Genomic DNA, 20,862 nt, shown 5'->3' on the forward strand with positions numbered 1-20,862 from the left:
CTGAGGCCTACCTGGTCCTGGGGCTCGGTTTTTATACTGCCACCGCTCCCGCTCCTCAGGTCCGCTCTGAGGCTTACCTGGTCCTAGGGCTCGGTTTTTATACTGCCACCGCTCCCGCTCCTCAGGTCCGCTCTGAGGCTTACCTGGTCCTGGGGCTCGGTTTTTATACTGCCGCCGCTCCCGCTCCTCACAGATCCGCTCAGCTGCTTTTCATTAAATGGTAATGGTTATAGAAAGAAAAGACTTGCATTTATATAGCGCCTTTCACAAGCTCAGGGTGTCCCAAAGTGCTTTTCAGCCAATGAAGTACTTTTGAAGTGGTGTCACTATTGTAATGTAGGAAATGCGGCAGCCAATTTGTGCACAGCAAGCTCCCACAAACAGCAATGGTGATAATGGCCAGATAATCTGTTTTAGTGTTGTTGGTTGAGGGAGAAATATTGGCCAGGACACTGGGGAGAACTCCCCTGCTCTTCTTCAAAATATAGTGCCATGGGATCTTTTACATCCACCTGAGCGCACAGACTGGGCCTCGGTTGAACACCTCATCTGAAAGACTAATCAGTGCAGCACTCCCTCAGTACTGCACTGAAGTGTTAGCCTAGATTTTGTGCTCAAGTCTGGATATTTTAGAATCTGAAAATATTATAGAAAGGTTACAGCAAGTTTATGTCAAGCCTGCTTATATAATGTCAAGATCAAAGTAAGTTTTTTATTCTAAGGAGTCCCAACTTGTACTACTCTTTTATATAAAAAAAAAAAAAAAAAAATCAATTCTAACTGTCAATGGTAGAAATTGATCTTTCAGGAAACAAACTATTAAAAAAACAAATAATTTACAGAATATGAAGTATTTACCTTCAAGGTAGTATTTTGCTTTAGAAGCTACGCCAATACGTCTGAAGTAAGGTTGGTTAGTTTTGACCTGACAGATGTTGGACTCTTGGCACTGAATGTGTTCAGGATCCGTGATCCCAGAAAGCTGAATATCGTAGATATACGAGTCGCCATTTGATCTAATATCACCTGAAGCTTTGTACAACCTGCAACACAGAAAGCAAGAATTTGCAGCAATATTTAGAATGAGTGCACGCTCTGTAGTATGAAACCCGACACTTGCAGATTATCATTAAAAAAAAGGAATCTTTAAATGGAAAATAAAGCGGCATTAGAAATTGGTAAATTAGGTCAATCACAAAGTTGTCATTCTACAGGAAACTTTGGTTTATCTGGAGGTTGTGTGTCCGGAATACTCGATCTAACGGCAAAAATCAGGAGCCGTTTTCTATAAGTTTTTTTTAGTTCTCGTTCTTTTTCCCCCCCCCCCCCAAAGTCAGGCACTGCAAGGTCTGTAGCTATAGCAACAGCTTCAGCTAGAGACGCTTGCAGCTGCCTCTTTAGAAGCTGTTGCTAAGCAACAGTGTTTGTTGTCAGATACGGAGATGAAAACCTCCGTATGCTTCAACATTAACTTTGTATGTCCAGCAGTTTTGATAGATCGGCAACACGCCGGTCCCGTCTATCACAAAGTTTCCTGTATGAGGTTAAATTTTGTTTCAACATGTCAATGTTTTCAGAAACTTATCTGCATAAAGAATACAATTTAAAAAAAACAAATCTCACATTCTGTGGCGATTTATTTTAGTTTGAGGATAGGCACGGTGACAAGACAGGACAAAAAACAGGTCTTCGCCACAGCAACAGCTGACAAAAATGACATTACACTGAAGTTTATTCACATGCACAAAACATAAATGAAAGTTGAATTAAAAGTATGAAAACAGTCAAAACGTACAATACTTACTTAGAATAAATAGCTGACAAATTAACTTTCTTGCCAGTTGATGGGCTTTTAATGGTTCCACCCATCATGTAAACCTCTTGTGGTTTGACAGCACAGGCTGCACGAGTCTCCCATATGATTAAAAACTCACATTCCTTTTCATCAACTCTGGAAAGAAAAAAGCATTTGAGAGTTATACTGGTTAGGGACACGCACGCACACCATTCCAAGCAAAGATCAAGAACCTACAAAATGCTCAATTCAGTAGAATGTAAACATGCACAACAAATTTCCCTGTATTACTGGACAACTTTGGACTCCGATCAAAACGTGCTTGTATAGGGTATTTAGAAATTCAGAAATACATTAAGTAATGTAGACTTTTAAAATTTCTATCCCCATCACATTTTTCAATATTCAAAACTACAATTTTGTGGGCACCTTACAGCTCGAGCAGGATATTCAATTGAATTAGAAATACTGTATGTAATACAGTCAACAGGAACTTGTCCGTATGATAAAGCACTCATTCGATACAACATGGAGGACACCCAAAAATAAAATTGAATTGGAGCAGTTTGTAGTATTGTGTTTACCCAATAACAGAACACTTGGGAACAAGATAAACCATCCTTCTTCAAAAAGTACAAGGCAAACACTGCAGAGTTAACTTAGTTTATAGATGATCTTAGAAATTCTGCCATTTGGATAAGGATAATGTTTTGTCCCTCACCCCATCAAACAATGTTTCTCCCTTTAAATTTCCTCCAAAACCACACATCACTGCCCAGTTAGAGGCACAGCCACTGACAAAACAATGCTTGGGGTCTAGTTACTGGTGTGCTAAATCTAACCTCAAGTGGTACTTCACCTTCAATAGGCATTAGCTTTAGGGAAGCTAAGTATGGATCATACAATACAATATAAACTAAGTTAATTCCCACAAAATTTAATGGAAATATTCTTCTGATGGGAAGTTCTCACCATCCTGAGCAGGGTAGGAATGCTGCCTTTCAGAGGGTGGATGGGCAGCATGGTGACAGACCTCTGTCAGTGTCACTTTCTAACCAGGTGCTACCAGATGTACAAGAACGGTCTAGGTTAACCTACTTTTTCCAATGATCCCACCCTTCCTTTCCTGCTGCCTTGCCCTGCTCTTCTAATGGTTCAGTCATGGTCAGTGATCTATAGAATCATGGAGATCCAATTCCTACAGGACACCAGACTTCCATAAATACTTCAAATGCTGGGAATAAGATTCTCCTCACTTCTTCAGCTCTGGTGCTCCACCTGTTGATGAGCATTGCAGTTGTATAGTAGTCTTCGCGTGTTTGCCTGTACTACACGCAAAATAGCCGTTTGAATAATTCACAAAAAGATGCGTGTCTGGAAATAAATGATCGAGATAAAAAGCTTTTAGACTATTAGCATGCAAGTACTAGTCACAGCACGTGTCATGTTAACCAGTGTTCATATTTATCCACATTTACCGATTATACCACCAAACTGTTACATATTGTTATAACATAAACCTAGATCCCACTATTTTAACCGAAAACGAGCTCCAAAGACCATCTTGTCCAGAGAATTGAGCAATAGAACACAGCTGACAGCCACAATCTGAGTAACCAATGATCTGTTTTTATGGATCAAAACAAGAAGAGCTGCTGCATATTAGACCATGCAGAGTTTATAGCAGTAGTAGTGGAGAATCTCTCTGTTCTACACACTAATACTCACCAAGGTGCTTTCACTTAGACATGGCCAGTTTTCAACATACACATTTTCAAAAGTAATCAAGTATAAACACTATGAAGCTTGATTAAAGCAATATACTGCTCAGTTAAATGGGATATAGCGATAGCCTCCAGTGTGACCTTTCAAACAAAGGGCTGAACTTGTGTGATGCAAGGACTTTTAGGAAACTGATACAACACTAATTTTGCTAAACTGTGATCATGTAGTATGCATCAAATCTCCCATCTCTTTCTGCTTAGAATATAAACTACAAAAGGGAAAGAGGCATGCCTTGCTGACCATTTGAGACAAACTCATACTACAAAGTCATGTAATACCATCAATATAAGACAATAAATTGCGTTGTGTCTGCATAGAGTGCGGGTTTGGGCATCTGACTTGTGGGGTCTAGGACAGTCAAATGGAAGAAAATGCTGCTCCAAGGTGATGTGTGCACATGAGGGAGCCAGCAAGTGAGATCTGAGAGACAGCGTAAGAGAGAACGAACAAGAGAGAATGAATGATTATACATATCTTGCTTATGTAAGCTTCTGGACAGAGTCTGTATCAGCACCTGTTCAATTGGCATATGTCTCAGCGATATTTCACCCACATTACCTGTGCAGATTGCACTTGGCAGCGTGGAGATGACAATGCATCTTCTTGTGACTATCAGTGAGAGGCAGTGCACATACATGTTGCCAGTGGGTATTTATTTTCTTCCTAAATCAAGGCAGTACAATTTAGTAAATGGGTTCAGCTTTCTGATTAGGAGAAGCTGATGGACACAAGTCATTTATATGGCTTAATGGGACTGGAGATCCTGACTTCTACAAACAGTACATTATTTTAGAAACTATAATTGTTTAATTACACTATATGTAAATAGCTACCTTAATATACTCTGTAGTGCATGTAACGGACAAGACATCATACCTTGAATACTGATTTTCTGGGTGTGAACAAGCCCCAATACCTGGGTTTTACCATTTTTACTCTTTCTGCACATGCTGGCATATGCAGGGCAGCCTGTGGGTCCTTCGCGAACTCCTTGACAGAGATTCATGTAATATCTAAAAGATAAAATTGGAATAGACTCAGGGTGTAACCTGTAGCAGAATCAACTCTAGGGTCAAGCACATAAATACTAAGATCCAAGGAGACAACACACCCAAATGAATAGTGCAGCTACTTAAACAACCAAGTATTTAAAGTGAATCAATCTTATTGCTCATTACACACAGGATAACCATCAGCACTGTGTTTAGACTTTAAATACAAGTGCCCGTAATTTGCAGTCAGTGGTGAAGCAAAGGCATTCGCCGCTGGCCGTGAAGAGAGCTTCCCACGAAGATCTTGCAATCTCTGTGGCGAGAGTTTTGGCTTTTCTGACGTTCAATTGAGATCAGTGCCGTGTAGTGGGAATTCCATAGAGCAAGCTGTTATTACCCACTGCAAATTCTAGGCCAAGATCTTTAAAGTCTGTTTACTTTTAGGCCGATATCCAGGGAAGATACCATCCTCTGCTCCCAATACCCAAATGGCATCTGTAGGGAAGGAAGAGTAGGCCCAGTGTATTCCTATCCAGCACTTGCTCTCGCCCCATAAAACTCCTTGGGCACCAAAACAGATTATTGTGCCAACAGGCACTCATTCAATAGATGCTCCTGCAAATACATGAGCAAATTTACCACTGCACCAGCAGGTAAATCAATGTAAAATTCAGATTTTTTTTTGCCCTTAGCAAACCTCCAGGCTTAACATTCAAAACAGGATAAACTAGAAAGTATGCAAAGCGTAAAGTAGAACCAAATTGCTTGGGCTTCTGGGCTATAATTTGGACTCCCCTAGCCAAGGCCAAGTGCAAAACGACAGAGCAAGAACACTACAAATTGTACCACTGTGTTTTGTACTCTCCTTTATGTACAAGGTGTGTTTTGGTGCTCTCCTTATGTAGAAGACTTCAAAAACAGCATTTCCATTCAAAGGTAGACTCACTAGTGTTACTGGGCATGGAAATTTCTTAGCAGCATATCCATTCTACAGTCATGAAATCACCCTGTCCCCCCCAGTCACCTTACGGATAGTTATGATTTTTACGAACACTCACATTTGAAAGGCTGGATTGTAGGGGGGTGGGGGAGGGTTAGAAAGGGAGGAGGAAAAATAGGTTGTAAGTCATCATAAAAAATACACTGATCCCAATAATATAATGGCTTATTATACTCTCAATGCATGCACTACACAAAAACAAACATGCACTCCCAGTAGCTTTTGAGGTGGGCGGCGAAGATTACCTTTAAAATAAGCACTCACCTAACTGCACCTTTTCTCAAGTCTAGAAATCAGGTAAAAATTTTACAAATTGTCAGCCAAACATTTGAATTTTGTTTAAACTTACATCAATTTTCTCCACTTCCCTTAAAAGGGTTAATTGTAGGGGTACTGTTCCACAGGCAGTGGGGCATCATTCAGTATCTCATCCAAGTGGCTATTATTCAACTGGGAGGTTCTACACAACATCTGACCAAAGGACGATCAAATTAAAGCTCAATTGTGCCTTCAAACGACATCTGCACAAACGCATGTCCAGCAAGGCTGGTGGATAACCATTAGGAGAAGGAACCATCGTTTTCCTCTCAACACAGAGGCCATGAAGCCAAATGCAATGTCACCCCCACTGACAGATTAGCCAACAGTACAGACTAGGAAACAAACCTGGCACCTTTCTGGTCTGCAAGGCTCAGCTACTCAGTCATTGGGTAGCTTCCAAAGTTCCTTTTAAGTTAAAACAATACTGAATATGCAGTGTAGATTATGACAACTCTGAAATACAGCACAAACATTGTATGAGAAACAGAAGCGACCCCTATAAATGGTGAGAAAGCTATAACTTACGTGTAACCATCAGAAGAGAACTTCCATGATCCGGTAAGGGAAGAAAGCATTCTCAAATCATAGTTCTTGTGACTGTGAACTATCTTACATTCCATCCGTTTGGGTGGACAAATTATGCTCGTCTTCCATTCAAATGTTGTCGAGCAATCAAGGGTCTCGCTCAGCACTTCAGGGCTCCCACCTTCAGCTGTCTCATTACATTTGAAGATGAGTGTCGATCTCCGAGTTGCAGTTGCTGAAACCATTGAATTTAACGGTTTATTAACTAACAATTAACTGAAAAGGATGTAAATGTTTAAATGATACCCATTATTATTTCCCATTCCTGTATAAACACACTGGTAACTCTTACATACCATTACTACAGAAGGCCCATGCTTTGTCCCTGTTGTAGTCATCGGTTGTTGCACACCACAGAAATCCATCTGTTCTTCCCTCAGTTGTACATTCACTGTAAGATTTACTGAGAAACTTAAAAGGGAATCTGCAAAGCTCTCCGCTTTTAGTCACTGTTAAAGACATTGAGAAAAAGAAGCACATAATTCAGCCCGAGTGCAACAGGTAAAGGCCAAGCTGGGCTGAAAGTAATGCATCCTGGTATTGGGACATTTAATAATTCTGATCTCTTGCAGTGCTGTTCCGACAAACAAAAAAAAAAGCACATCACCTCCCGTCACCCTCCATCTTACTGTAGATCTTCTATTCTTTTTGTCTCTCTGTTTTCTGGGCTATAGTTCAATGGCCCTCTAGTACCTACCCAGGTGGCCATCTTCATACATGAGCCTAGGCACTGAGCATTGGTCAGCCATTCAACTATGGACAGCATAATAACCCAGCCAGATCCTGTCTCCACCCAACATCCATCCACACAAGTACTTCCAGGAGGAATCGTTGTTACTGAAGTGGGAATCACACCAAATTTATTTTCCTTCCCCAGCCCAGGGCATTGAGGCAAATTGCAGTTCCCTATATTACTGCCTTGGCTAAGGTCAGCTAATTCAGAACAGCCCAAGAAACCTGGGACCTACTGGTGCTCCCCCAGGGTGGTGTCTTTATCTAATAGGGATTCAAACAAAACACTGCATATCATGTCACTTCCAAACACAAGATGAGGGACTGTCTACAAAAAATACATTTTAAGGATTATGATCCACGGTGTTTTCTTTAAAATATACAAGAGGCTTAGTAAACAAACTGAATTAACTTCTCCCATCATTACCTTTTGGGCACAGGTCACTACTCCCATAGTGCAAAATTAAGGCCTGATCCTGGCGTTTGTACTCTAGGGTCATTGCCTTTGGATTGCCAAATGAAGCAGCTTCATCTCCTGAGACTAAGCAGACAGCACTGTCTTTACACTTGTTGCCAGGTCCATCTGTGACTGCTGCACATACATTAAGGTAATATGTCCTCTTTCCAGACTGAACCTGAGGGATCAAGAATACAATCAATTATTTCAGGGCACCATTATGGCTAATTGTAAGGCTATTCTGCATCAAGAGAGAGGATATTTTAGATGTAATTACTTGTAATTGTTAAAAGCCTGAAATGTTACCATATTTCTATGGCGACTTGTTTTTATTAAATGTTTAATTAGAAGCAGGACTCAACAGTAACTCAATTTAACTGGCTTAAATAAGTGAACAATATCCATTAAAGTTTAAATAGAAGGACCCAAAGCCAGCTTCCTGTTATAGCATCTAAGAACTGAGTGGCATTACCCACCTGGTACCACATTTGAATTTTAGTATTTCATTCATTTACAGTGCATTCACATGACAAGTTTAGCACTGGTGCAAAGCACTTTCAGCTTTGCATCAACACTAAACTTAGTGTAAATCAGGTGTCACAACCAGAAATAACTTAAGTGAAATGGAAAGAATCTATCACCCCCAAGACATCAATTTGGAGCCTGACTTCCAATTTGGGCTGCTTTTAATGAAAGAAAAGTAAGAACAAACTCACATTTATATAGTGCCTTTCAGGGTTCAGAACATCTCAAAGCACTTTACAGGCAATGAAGAACCTTTGAAGTGCAGTCACTGTTGTAATGTAGGAAACACGGCAGCCAATTTGCACACAGCAAGGTTTCACAAACATCAATGAGATAATGACCGGATAATCTGTTTTTTTCCCCCCCCACTAATGTGGGTTGAGGGATAAATATTGGTCAGGAGACCCCTGCTCTTCTTCGAAATAGTGTCATGGGATTTTTACCTACATCTGAGGGGGCAGACGGGACCCTAGGGTTTAGTCTCATCCGAAAGACGGCACCTTTGACAGTACAGCACTGGAGTTTCAGCCTAGATTATGTACTGTCTTTGAATTGAGGTTTGAACGGGCGACCTCCTGACTCAAAATGTGAGTGCGCTACCATGGAGCCAAGGCTGACAACTGGTGCAAACCAAAAGAAAATTCTAGTGTGAGTGCATTGTTAGAGATTAGTGGAAAATGCTGACACTTCATCTCCTGCTGACCCATTCCATGCCAGCAACCAGTTTACTCCTGGTGGATCCATCTGCTCTTACATTCAGACCCAATTCAGGAACCACTACTGAGAAACTAATATCCTAACTGAACCGTTGCGCTGAAATCAGTCTATTCTGCGAGGAAAAGATTGTTACAAAGCACAAAAATTAAAAAGTCACAAGAAATTTAAGGCAAGACTATTTACTCTATTACCACTGACTTCCAAATGCACCCCATCATGACACAAAAATCTGGACTCCATATTATAAAAAGGACAGAGGCATTGACGAAGGTGCAAGAGAGATTTACAAGGATGATACCAGAACCAAGAGGTTATAACTATCAGGAAAGACTGAACAGGGTGGGGCTCTTTCTCTAGAAGAGAGAAAGCTGAGGGATGACCTGATAGAGGTCATTAAGATAATGAAATGGTTTGATAGGGTAGACGTGGAGAAAATGTTTCCACTTGTGGGGGGTGGGGGAGGGGGGGGCGACGACCAAAACTAGGGGCCTTGAATATAAAATAGTCACTAATAAATCCAATAGGGAATTCAGGAGAAACTTCTTTACACAGTGGTACAAATGTGGAACACCATCACAAGGAGGTGAATAGTATAGATGTATTTAAGAGAACATAAGAACTAGGAGCAGGAATAGGCCATACGGCCCTTTGAGCCTGCTCCGCCATTAAATAAGATCACGGCTGATCTTTGACATCAACTCCACTTTCCCACCCAATCTCCATATCCCCTGATTCCCCTAGAGTCCAAAAATCTACCTTAGCCTTGAATATGCTCAATGATTCAGCATCCACAGCCTTTTGGGCTGGAGAATTCCAAAGATTCACAACCCTCAGTGAAGAAATTCCTCCTCATTTCAGTCTTAAATTGAATACCCCTTCTCCTGAGACTATGCCCCCTAGTTCTAGACTCTCCAGCCAGGGGAAACAACTTCAGCATCTACCCCGTCAAACCCCTTCTGAATAATGGCCCAGAAATTCAGGTCGGGGGCTTCCTGCGGGTGCAAGCCCCCGACCTGCACTTACCTACCGCGCCGGCCGTTAAGCTGTGGGCCCGCATGGGATTCAGATCCTGGGCCTCCTCCAACTGCCGGCGCGCAGTGTTTGCGTATCCCAGGGGCGCAGTTAGTTCGATGCGTCCCCTGGGATCACGTGGGTCATGGAGAGCCAATGATAGCAGGGAATGCTTCATTCATAAGTTTGACAGGAAGAGCTGTTAAACCTATAAATACTATAAGCCCCAAAACATCACTAAAACTTCAAATAAATTAAAAAAAAAAAAAATTTAAAATAACTATAAATTGCATGAAATAACTATTTTAAACAATAATTTAAATTTTTGAAAAAATTAATTACATTTTCTAACAGGGCTAAAAATAAACTTACCTTTCTTTAAAGTATTTAAAAATAATAAACCTGTGGAAAAAATGTTTTAATTTTAATTAAATCACCACTTACCTTGTTAAAAGCAGGCCTTGCGCCTGCTTTTTAAAAGTGTAACTGCTGGAGACTTACCCTCCCGGAAAAACTTGCAAAAAAAACGCAAGTTCGATGCGCACAGACTGCCTCTCCGGCGCACGCGTTCCACCTGTCAACCCCTTCTTTCAGGGGAAAGGAAGTGCCGGTTTCCCGCGCATGCGCAGTGCATGCACGAAACCAGCACTTTCGTTGGGCCTACGCACGAGTACCCCGTGCATACTCACACGTTGGGACCCGAATTTCTGGGCCAGTGACTTGGCCTCCACAGCCTTCTAGACCCCCCAGCCAGGGGAAACATCCTCCCTGCATCCAGTCTGTCTAGCCCTGTCAGAATTTTATACGTTTCCACGAGATCCCCTCTCATTCTTCTAAACTCTAGTGAATACAGGCCTAGTCAACCCAATCTCTCCTCATAGGACAGTCCTGCCATCCCAGGAATCAGTCTGGTGAACCTTAGCTACACTCCCTCTATGGAAAGTATATCCTTTCTTAGGTAAGGAGACCAAAACTGCACACAGTACTCCAGGTGTGGTCTCACCAAGGCCCTGTATAACACTAGTAAGACATCCTTGCTCCTGTACTCCAATCCTCTTGCAATGAAAGCCAACATACCATTTGCCTTCCTAACTGCTTGCTGCACCTGCATGTTTACTCAGTGACTGGTGTACAAGGACACCCAGGTCCCTTGGTACATCAACATTTCCCAATCTATCACCATTTAAATAATACTGCCTTTCTGTTTTTGTTACTGAAGTGGATAACTTTACATTTATCCATGTTATACTGCATCTGCCATGTATTTGCCCACCCACTCAACTTTTCGAAGTCACCTTGAAGCCTCTTTGCATCCTCCTCACAACCCCACCTAGTTTTGTCTCGTCAGCAAACTTGGAAATATTACATTTGGCTCCGTCATCCAAATTTTCCAAACTTAATGTTAGTGGTTTATAGTTTCTAGGGTCTCTGTTGTGTAGCGGGGAGTGCTGGTAAACAAGGGCCCTTGAGTATATCATTTACTTGTAGTGTAATTAGTAGTATTGATTTAATTAAATTTAATCTGAATTAATTAAAGGGTAAGTCATGGCAGCACAGCTCAGCCCCGTGGCAAATCAGGGACACTTCCTGTGTCCCTGACGACCGTGTGCGGGAAGTGTATCCAGCTGCAGCTACTGACAGACCGCATTGCGGCACTGGAGCTGCGAATGGATACATACTGGAGCATTCGCGATGCTGAGCACATCGTGGATAGCACGTTTAGGGAGTTGGTCACACCGCAGGTAAAGGCTGCACAGGCAGGCAGGGAATGAGTGACCACCAGGCAGAGTAGTAGGTGCAGGCAGATAGTGCAGGGGTCCCCTGTGGCCATCCCCCTTTCAAACAGATATACCACTTTGGATATTGTTGAGAGGGATGACTTATCGGGAGAATGCAGCAGCAGCCAACTTCCTGGCACCATGGGCGCTCCTGTTGCACAGGATGGGAGGAAAAAGACTGGGAGAGCTATAGTGATAGGGGATTCTATTGTAAGGGGAATAGAAAGGCGTTTCTGCGGCCGCAAACGAGACTCCAGGATGGCATGTTGCCTCCCTGGTGCAAGGGTCAAGGATGTCTCGGGGCGGCTGCAGGGCATTCTGGAGGGGGAGGGTGAACAGCCAGTTGTCGTGGTGCATATAGGTAAAAAACAGGATGAGCTGAATATAGGGAGTTAGGAGGTAAATTAAAAAAAAAGACATCAAAAGGTAGTAATCTCAGGATTGCTACCAGTGCCATGTGCTAGTCAGAGTAGAAATAGAAGGATATTTCAGATGAATACGTGGCTATAAGAATGGTGCAAGGGGGAGGGATTCAATTTCCTGGGACATTGGAACCGGTTCTGGGGAAGGTGGGACCAATACAAACTGGACGGTTTGCACCTGGGCAGGACCGGAACCGATGTTAGTGCTGTCGGGGAGGGTTTAAACTAAAATGGCAGGGGGTTGGGAACCTGTGCAGGGAGACAGAGGAAAGGGAAGAATAGAAACAAAAGACAGGAAGGAGAGAAGCAAAAGTGGAAGGCAGAGAAATCAAGGGTGTAAATCAAACAGGGCCACAGTAAATAATTCTGAAAGGGCTAAGACTGTTAAAAAATCAAGCCTGAAGGCTTGGTGTCTTAATACGAGGAGCATTTGTAATAAGGTGGATGAATTAGCTGCACAAATAGATGTAAAAGGAGATGATATAATTGGGATTATGGAAACATGGCTCCAGGATGACCAAAACTGGGAATTCAACATCCAGGGGTATTCAATATTCAGGAAGGACAGGAAAAAAGGAAAAGCAGGTGGGGTAGCATTGCTGGTTAAAGAGGAGATTAACACAATAGTAAGGAAGGATATTAGCTCTGATGATGTGGAATCTGTATGGGCAGAGCTGAGAAATTCCAAGGGGCAGAAAACATTAGTGGGAGTTGTATACAGGCCCCCAAACAGCAATGCTGAGGCTGGGGATGGCATTAAACGGGAAATTAGAGACACATGCAATAAGGGCACAGCAGTTATCACGGGTGACTTTAATCTACATATAGATTGGGCTAACCAAATTAGTAACAATACTGTGGAGGAGGAATTCCTAGAGTGTATACAGGATGGTTTCCTGGACCAATATATCGAGGAACCAACTAGAGATCAGGCCATCTTAGACTGGGTATTATGTAATGAGAAAGGATTAATTAGCAATCTTGTTGTGCGAGGCCCCTTGGGGAGGAGCGATCGTAATATGATCAAATTCATTAAAATGGAGAGTGACGTAGTTGACTCAGAGACTAGGGTCCTGAATTTAAATAAAGGAAACTATGATGGTATGAGGCACGATGGATTGGGGAACGTTACTTAAAGGGTTGACGGTGGCTAGGCAATGGTAAACATTTAAAGATCGCATGGATGAACGACAGAATTTGTTCAGCCTTGTTTGGCATAAAAATAAAACAAAAAAGGTGACTCAACCGTGGCTAACAAGGGAAATTAGGGATAGCATAAGATCCAAGGAGAGGACATAATTTGGCCAGAAAAAGCAGCAAACCTGAGGATTAGGAGCAGTTTAGGATTCAGCAAAGGAGGACAATGGGATTAATTAAGAGGGGGGAAAATCGAATGAGTAAGCTCGCAGGGAACATAAAAACTGACTGTAAAAGCTTCTATAGATATGTGAAGAGAAAGAGTGGTGAAGTCAAGCGTAGGTCCCTTGCAGTCAGAAACAGGGGAATTTATAATGGGGAACAAAGAAATGGCAGACCAATTAAATACATACTTTGGTTCTGCCTTCACAAAGGAGGACACAAATAATCTCCCAGAGATGTCGGGGAACATAGGGTCCAATGAGAGGGAGGAATTGAATTAAATTAGTATTTGTAGGGAAATTGACGGGATTAAATGCCGATAAATCCCCAGGGCCTGATAATCTACATCCTAGGGTACTTAAGGAAGTGGCCCTAGAAATAGTAGATGCATTGCTGGTCATCTTCCAAAATTCTATAGACTCTGGAACAGTTCCCATGGATTGGAGGATAGCTAATGTAACCGCACTATTTCAAAAAGGTGGCAGAGAAAATGGGAAATTATAGACCGGTAAGCCTGACATCGGTAGTGGGGAAAATGCTAAGAGTCCATTATAAAAGATGTAATAGCAGAGCACTTGGAAAACAGTGACAGGATCAGACAAAGTCGACATGGATTTACAAAAGGTAAATCATGCTTGACTAATCTACAGAAATTTTTTGAGGATGTAACTGGTAGAATAGATAAGGGAGAACCAGTGGATGGGATGTGGTGTATTTGGACTTTCCGAAGGCTGTCAAAAAGGTCCCGCATAAACGATTAGCGCGCAAAGTTAAAGCACCCGGGATTGGGGGTAAGATACTGTCTTGGATAGAGAACTGGTTGGCTGACAGGAAGCAAAGAGTTCAAATAAACGGGTCTTTTTCCGAGTGGCAGGCAGTGACTAGTGGGGTATGGCAGGGATCGGTGCTAGGACCCCAGCTATTCACAATATATATATATAAATGATTAGACGAGGGAACTAGATGTAATATCTCCAAGTTTGCAGATGACACAAAGCTGGGTGGGTGTGTGTGCTGTGAGGAGGATGCAGAGAAACTCCAGGATGATTTGGACAGGTTGGGTGATTATACTGCATTTGCCACGCATCTGCTCAATGTGGATAAATGTGAGGTTATCCACTTCGGTGGCAACAACAGGAAGACAGATTATCTGAACCGCAATAGATTGGGAAAAGGGGAAGTACAACGAGACCTGGGTGTCCTTGTGCACCAGTCGCTGAAGGTAAGCATGCAGGTGCAGCAGGCGGTTAAGAAGGCAAATGGTATGTTGGCCTGCATAGCGAGAGGATTCGAGTACAGGAGCAAGGATGTCTTGCTGCAGTTGTACAGGGCCTTGGTACCTTGAGTATTGTGTGCAGTTTAGGTCGCCTTATCTGAGGAAGGATGTTCTTGTCAAGGAGGGAGTGCAGCGAAGATTCACCAGACTGATACCTGGGATGGCAGGAATGACATATGAGGAGAGATTGGGTCGATTAGGCTTATATTCACTGGAGTTTAGAAGAATGAGAGGGGATCTCATTGAAACTTATAAAATTCTAACAGGACTAGACAGACTAGATGCAGGAAGGATGTTCCCGATGGCAGGGGAGTCCAGAACCAGGGGTCACAGTCTAAGGATAAGGGGTAAGCCATTTAGGACTGAGATGAAGAGGAATTTCTTCACCCAGAGTGGTGAACCTATGGAATTCTCTACCTCAGAAGGCAGTTGAGGCCAATTCATTGAATGTATTCAAGAGGGAGTTAGATATATTTCTTAAGGCTAAAGGGATCAAGGGATATGGGGAGAAAGCAGGGACAGGGTACTGAATTTGGATGATAAGCCATGATCTCATTAAATGGCAGAAGAGGCTCGAGGGGCCAAATGGCCTACTCCTGCTCCTATCTTCTATGTTTCTATGTAAATCATTGATAAATATTGTGAATAGCTGGGGCCCAAGCACTGATCCCTACGGCACCCCACTAGTCACCGCCTGCCACGCCCATTTATTCCTACTCTGTTTCCTGTCTGTTAACCAATTTTCAATCCATGCCAGTATGTTACCCGCAATCCCACGTGCTTTAATTTTGCACACTAACCTCTTATGTGGGACTTTATCAAAGGCCTTCTGAAAATACAAATACACCACATCCACTGGTTCTCCCTTGTCTATTCTACCAGTTACATCCTCACAAAAACTCCAGTAGGTTTGTCAAACACGATTTCCCTTACATAAATCCATGTTGACTTTGTCTAATCCCATTGATATTTTCTAAGTGTCCTGTTATCACATCCTTCATAATAGACTCTAGCATTTTCCCTACTACTGATGTTAGGCTAACCGGTCTGTAGTTCCCTGGTTTCTCTCCTTCCTTTTTTAAAATAGTGTTGTTACATTTGCCACCCTCCAATCTGCAGGAACTGTTCCATAATCTATAGAATTATGGAAGATGACAACCAATACATCCACTGTTTCCATGGCAACCTCTCAGTACTCTAGGATGCAGATTATCAGGCCCTGGGGATTTATCGGTTTTCAGTCCCATTAATTTCTCCAAAACTATTTTTTTTTTTTTTTTACTAATACTAATTTCCTTTAATTCCTCCTTCTCACTAGACCCTTGGTTCTCTAGCATTTCTGGGAAGTTATTTGTGTCCTCTTCCGTGAAGACAGAACCAAAGTATTTGTTTAATTGCTCTGCCATTTCCTTGTTCCCCATTACAAATTCTCCTATTTCTGACTGCAAGGGACCTACATTTGTCTTCACTAATCTTTTTCTTTTCAAACTTGAAGCTTTTACAGTCCGCTTTTATGTTCCTTGCAAGTTTACTCTCATACGCTATTTTTTCCCCTCTTAATCTCTTGGTCCTTTTTTGCTGAACTCTGAACTGCTCCCAATCCTCAGGCTTGCTACTTTTTCCGGCAACTTTATATGACTCCTGTTTAGATCTAATACTATCCTTAATTTCTTTTGTTAGCCATGGTTGGGCCGCTTTTCCTTGTGTTTTTGCGCCAGAAAGGAATGTATAACTGTTGCAATTCATGCATTCGTTCCTTAAATGTTAGCCATTGCCTATTCACCATCATGCCTTTTAATGAAGCTCCCCAATCTATCATAGCCAATTCACTCCTCATACTTTCATCGTTTCCTTTGTTTAGATTTAGGACCCTAGTTTCGGATTGGACTGCTTCACTTTCCATCTTAATGAGACAGGATTAATAAAAAATGTCCTAGTAAAGGATCCCCTTGGAATGAGTGACCATAACATGGTTGAATTCCAACTTCAGTTGGAGGGTGAGAGAGTTGGATCTCAAACCAGCGTACTAAGCTTAAATAAAAGGAGACTACGAAGGTATGAGAGCAGAGTTGACTAAAGTGGACTGGGAAAATAGATTAAGGTGTAAGATGGTACATGAGCAGTGGTGTACATTCAAGGAGATATTTCACAACTTTCAAGAAAAATATATTCCACTGAGGAAAAAGGGGCGTAAAAGAAAAGCCAGCCATCCGTGGCTAAGTAAAGTAATAAAGGACAGTATCCGACTGAAAACAAGGGCATATAAAGTAGCCAAATCTAGTGGGAGGATAGAAGATTGGGAAGCATTTAAAAGCCAGCAAAGACTAAAAGATTAATTAAGAAAGATAGATTATGAAAGTAAACCAGCAAAAAATATAAAAACAGATAGCAAGAGTTTCTACAGTTATATAAAAAGAAAAAGGGTGGCTAAAGTGAATGTTGGTCCCTTAGAGGACGAGACCGGGAAATTAGTAGTGGGGAACATGGAGATACAAAATATTTGTTCAGCGTATTTGCTATCAGTCGTTACAGTAGAGGACACTAAGAATATCCCAACACTGGACAAACAGGGGGCTATGTGTGGGGGGGGGGGGGGGGGGGGGGGGGGGGTGTGGGGGAGGAGCTAAACACGATTAAAATCACTAAGGAGGTGGCACTCGGTAAGATAATGGGACTTAAGGCAGATAAATCCCCTGGACCTGATGGCTTACATCCTAGGGTCGAGAGACGTAGCGGTAGGGATGGCGGATGCATTGGTGGTAATTTTCCAAAACTCCCTGGATTCAGGAAAGGTCCCAGCAGATTGGAAAACTGCTAATGTAACGCCCTCATTTAAAAAGGGAGGTAGACAAAAGGCTGGAAACTATAGACCAGTTAGCCTAACATCTGTGGTTGGTAAAATGTTGGAGTCCATTATTAAGGAAGCAGTACATAAGAAATAGGAGCAGGAGTAGGCCATATGGCCCCTCAACAGGACATTTGGATAAGCATAATTTAATCGGACAGAGTCAGCATGGTTTTATGAAGGGGAAGTCATGTTTGACAAATTTGCTCGAATTCTTTGAGGATGTAACAAACAGGGTGGATAAAGGGGAACCAGTGGATGTAGTGTATTTGGACTTCCAAAAGGCATTTGGCAAGGTGCCACACAAGATTATTGCACAAGATAAAAAATCACGGGATTGGGTGGAAGATTGGCTATCTAACAGAAAACAGAGTGGGGATAAATGGTTCATTCTCGGGTTGGCAATCAGTAACTAGTGGTGTCCCGCAGGGGTCAGTGCTGGGACCCCAACTTTTTACAATCTATATTAACGATTTGGAGGAGGGGACCAAGTGCAACGTATCCAAGTTTGCCGACGATACTAAGATGGGCGGGAAAGCAGCGAGTGAGGAGGACATAAAAAACCTGCAAAAGGACATAGACAGGCTAAGTGAGTGGACAGAAACTTGGCAGATGGAATATAATGTTGGAAAGTGTGAGGTTATGCACTTTGGCAGAAAAAAATCAAAGAGCAAGTTATTATCTAAATGGAAAGAAACTGCAAAGTGCTACAGTACAAAGAGATCTGGGGGTCCTGGTGCATGAAACACAGGAGGTTAGTCTGCAGGTAATCAGGAAGGCCAACGGAATCTTGGCTTTTATTGCAAGGGGGATGGAGTATAAAAGCAGGGAAGTCTTGCTTCAGTTATACAGGGTACTGGTGAGGCCACACCTGGAATACGGCGTACAGTTTTGGTTTCCATATTTAAGATATACAGGTAGGCTACCCTTTATCCGAACTTCCGAAAACCGAAACCCTCTACAAACCGAAGGTTTTTTCGGTCAGCGTAAGTCGTGCGCACGACATGACCAGAGTGGCGCACGACTTACGCTGAGCAGAGGGTCAGCGTACGTTGTGCGCACGACCCCCCGCGGACCCCGACCCCCGCTGAGCAGAGGGTCAACTTAAGTCGTGTGCACGACCCCCCGCCGACCCACCTAACTCTCTTCCAAAGGCTCGAAAGCAACGAGAGCTCTGAGCCCGCGGCGGTGCTGGCCCCTGTTCCGACCGAGCACGACGACCTGTTGGTGGAAATGCGGAACTTCACTGCATTCCAGGCTAGCAGCGACGGACAAGCCACGACTGCGGACCCCGGCCGACCCCCGCCGACGCCGACCCCCCCCCGACCCCGGCCGACCCACCTTCCGAAATCCGAAATTTTCCGAAAACCGAAACACAGCTGGTCCCGAGGTTTTCGGATAAAGGATAGTCTACCTGTACTTGCTCTCGAGGCAGTTCAGGAGAAGGTTCACTCGGTTATTCCGGAGATGAGGGGGTTGACTTAGGAGGAAAGGTTGAGTAGGTTGGGCCTCTACTCATTGGAATTCAGAAGAATGAGAGGCGATCTTATCGAAACATATAAGATTGTGAGGGGGCTTGATTGGGTGGATGCGGGGAGGATGTTTCCACTGATGGGTGAGACTAGAACTAGGGGGCATAATCTTAGAATAACAGGCTGCCGTTTCAAAACTGAGATGAGGAGAAACTTCTTCACTCAGAGGGTGGTGAATCTGTGGAATTTGCTACCTCAGAGCTGTGGAAGCTGTGACATGAAATAAATTTAAAACGGAGATAGACAGTTTCCTAGCTGATAAGGGAATTAGGGGTCATAGAGTCAGAGTTATACAGCACAGAAAGAGGCCCTTCGGTCCATCGCGTCCACAGCGGCCATCAAGCCCTGTCTAATCTAATCCCATTTTCCAGCATTTGGTCCGTAGCCTTGTATGCTATGGCATTTCAAGTGCTCATCCAAATGCTTCTTGAATGTTGTGAGGTTTCCTGCCTCTACCACCCTTTCAGGCAGTGAGTTCCAGATTCCAACCACCCTCTGGGTGAAAAAGTTCTTCCTCAAATCCCCTCTAAACCTCCTGCCCCTTACCTTGAATCTATGCCCCCTTGTTATTGACCCCTCTACGAAGGGAAAAAGTTCCTTTCTATCTACCCTATCTATGCCCCTCAAATTTTGTACACCTCAATCAGGTCCCCCCTCAGCCTTCTCTGCTCCAAGGAAAACCAACCCCAGCCTGTCCAGTCTTTCTTCATAGCTGAAGCGCTCCAGCCCAGGTAACATCCTGGCGAATCTCCTCTGCACCCTCTCCAAAGCAATCACATCCTTCCTATAGTATGGCGACCAGAACTGCACACAGTACTCCAGCTGTGGCCTAACCAGCGTTTTGTACAGCTCCATCATAACCTCCCTGCTCTTATATTCTATGCCTCGGTTAATGAAGGCAAGTATCCCATATGCCTTTTTAACCACCTTATCCACCTGTTCTGCTGCCTTCAGGGATCTATGTACATGCACACCAAGGTCCCTCTGATCCTCTGTCTTTCCTAGCGTCTTACCATTCATTGTGTATTCCCTTGCCTTGTTAGTCCCTCCAAAATGTATCACCTCACACTTTTCAGGGTTAAATTCCATTAGCCACTGTCCCGCCCATCTGACCAACCCATCTATATCATCCTGCAGACTGAGGCTACCCTCCTCGCTATTTACCACCCCACCAATTTTCGTGTCACCTGCGAACTTACTGATCATACCTTTTACATTCACATCCAAATCATTAATGTAGACCACAAACAGCAAGGGACCCAGCACCGATCCCTGCGGTACCCCACTGGACACAGGCTCCCAGTCACAAAAACAACCTTCGACCGTCACCCTCTGCCTTCTGCCACTAAGCCAGTTTTGGATCCAATGTGCCAAGGCACCCTGGATCCCATGGGCTCTTACTTTCTTGATCAGTCTCCTGTGCGGGACTTTATCGAAAGCCTTACTGAAATCCATGTATACCACATCCACTGCACTACCCTCATCCACACACCTAGTCACCCCCTCGAAAAATTCAATCAAATTGGTCAGACATGATCTTCCCTTGACAAAGCCATGCTGACTATCCCTGATTAATCCTTGCCTCTCCAAGTGGAGACTAATTCTGTCCCTCAGAATTTTTTCCAATAATTTCCCTACTACTGACGTTAGGCTCACTGGCCTGTAATTCCCTGGTTTATCCCTACTACCCTTCTTGAATAATGGTACTACGTTAGCTGTTCTCCAGTCCT

The 20,862-nt window shown here is 43.2% G+C and overlaps 1 protein-coding gene across 2 annotated transcripts in view; it reads right to left on the reverse strand.

Annotated features, from left to right (window-relative positions):
• igf2r (insulin-like growth factor 2 receptor) overlaps nt 1–20,862 on the reverse strand; it is a 211,196-nt gene that overhangs the window by 32,850 nt on the left and 157,484 nt on the right. For both annotated transcript variants that reach the window (XM_085982001.1, XM_085982000.1), the window contains exons 38-44: nt 7,638–7,845; nt 6,775–6,927; nt 6,419–6,653; nt 4,457–4,593; nt 3,052–3,169; nt 1,805–1,951; nt 859–1,043 (exon numbers count right to left, since the gene is read on the reverse strand). In XM_085982001.1, the coding sequence (XP_085838127.1) occupies nt 859–1,043; nt 1,805–1,951; nt 3,052–3,169; nt 4,457–4,593; nt 6,419–6,653; nt 6,775–6,927; nt 7,638–7,845 (1,183 nt within the window). The remainder of the gene's footprint in view (nt 1–858; nt 1,044–1,804; nt 1,952–3,051; nt 3,170–4,456; nt 4,594–6,418; nt 6,654–6,774; nt 6,928–7,637; nt 7,846–20,862) is intronic.

Source organism: Somniosus microcephalus, chromosome 3, assembly GCF_052327205.1.
Source record: "Somniosus microcephalus isolate GS21.2 chromosome 3, FLI_Smic_1.0, whole genome shotgun sequence".
In the NCBI taxonomy this organism is placed as follows: domain Eukaryota; kingdom Metazoa; phylum Chordata; class Chondrichthyes; order Squaliformes; family Somniosidae; genus Somniosus; species Somniosus microcephalus.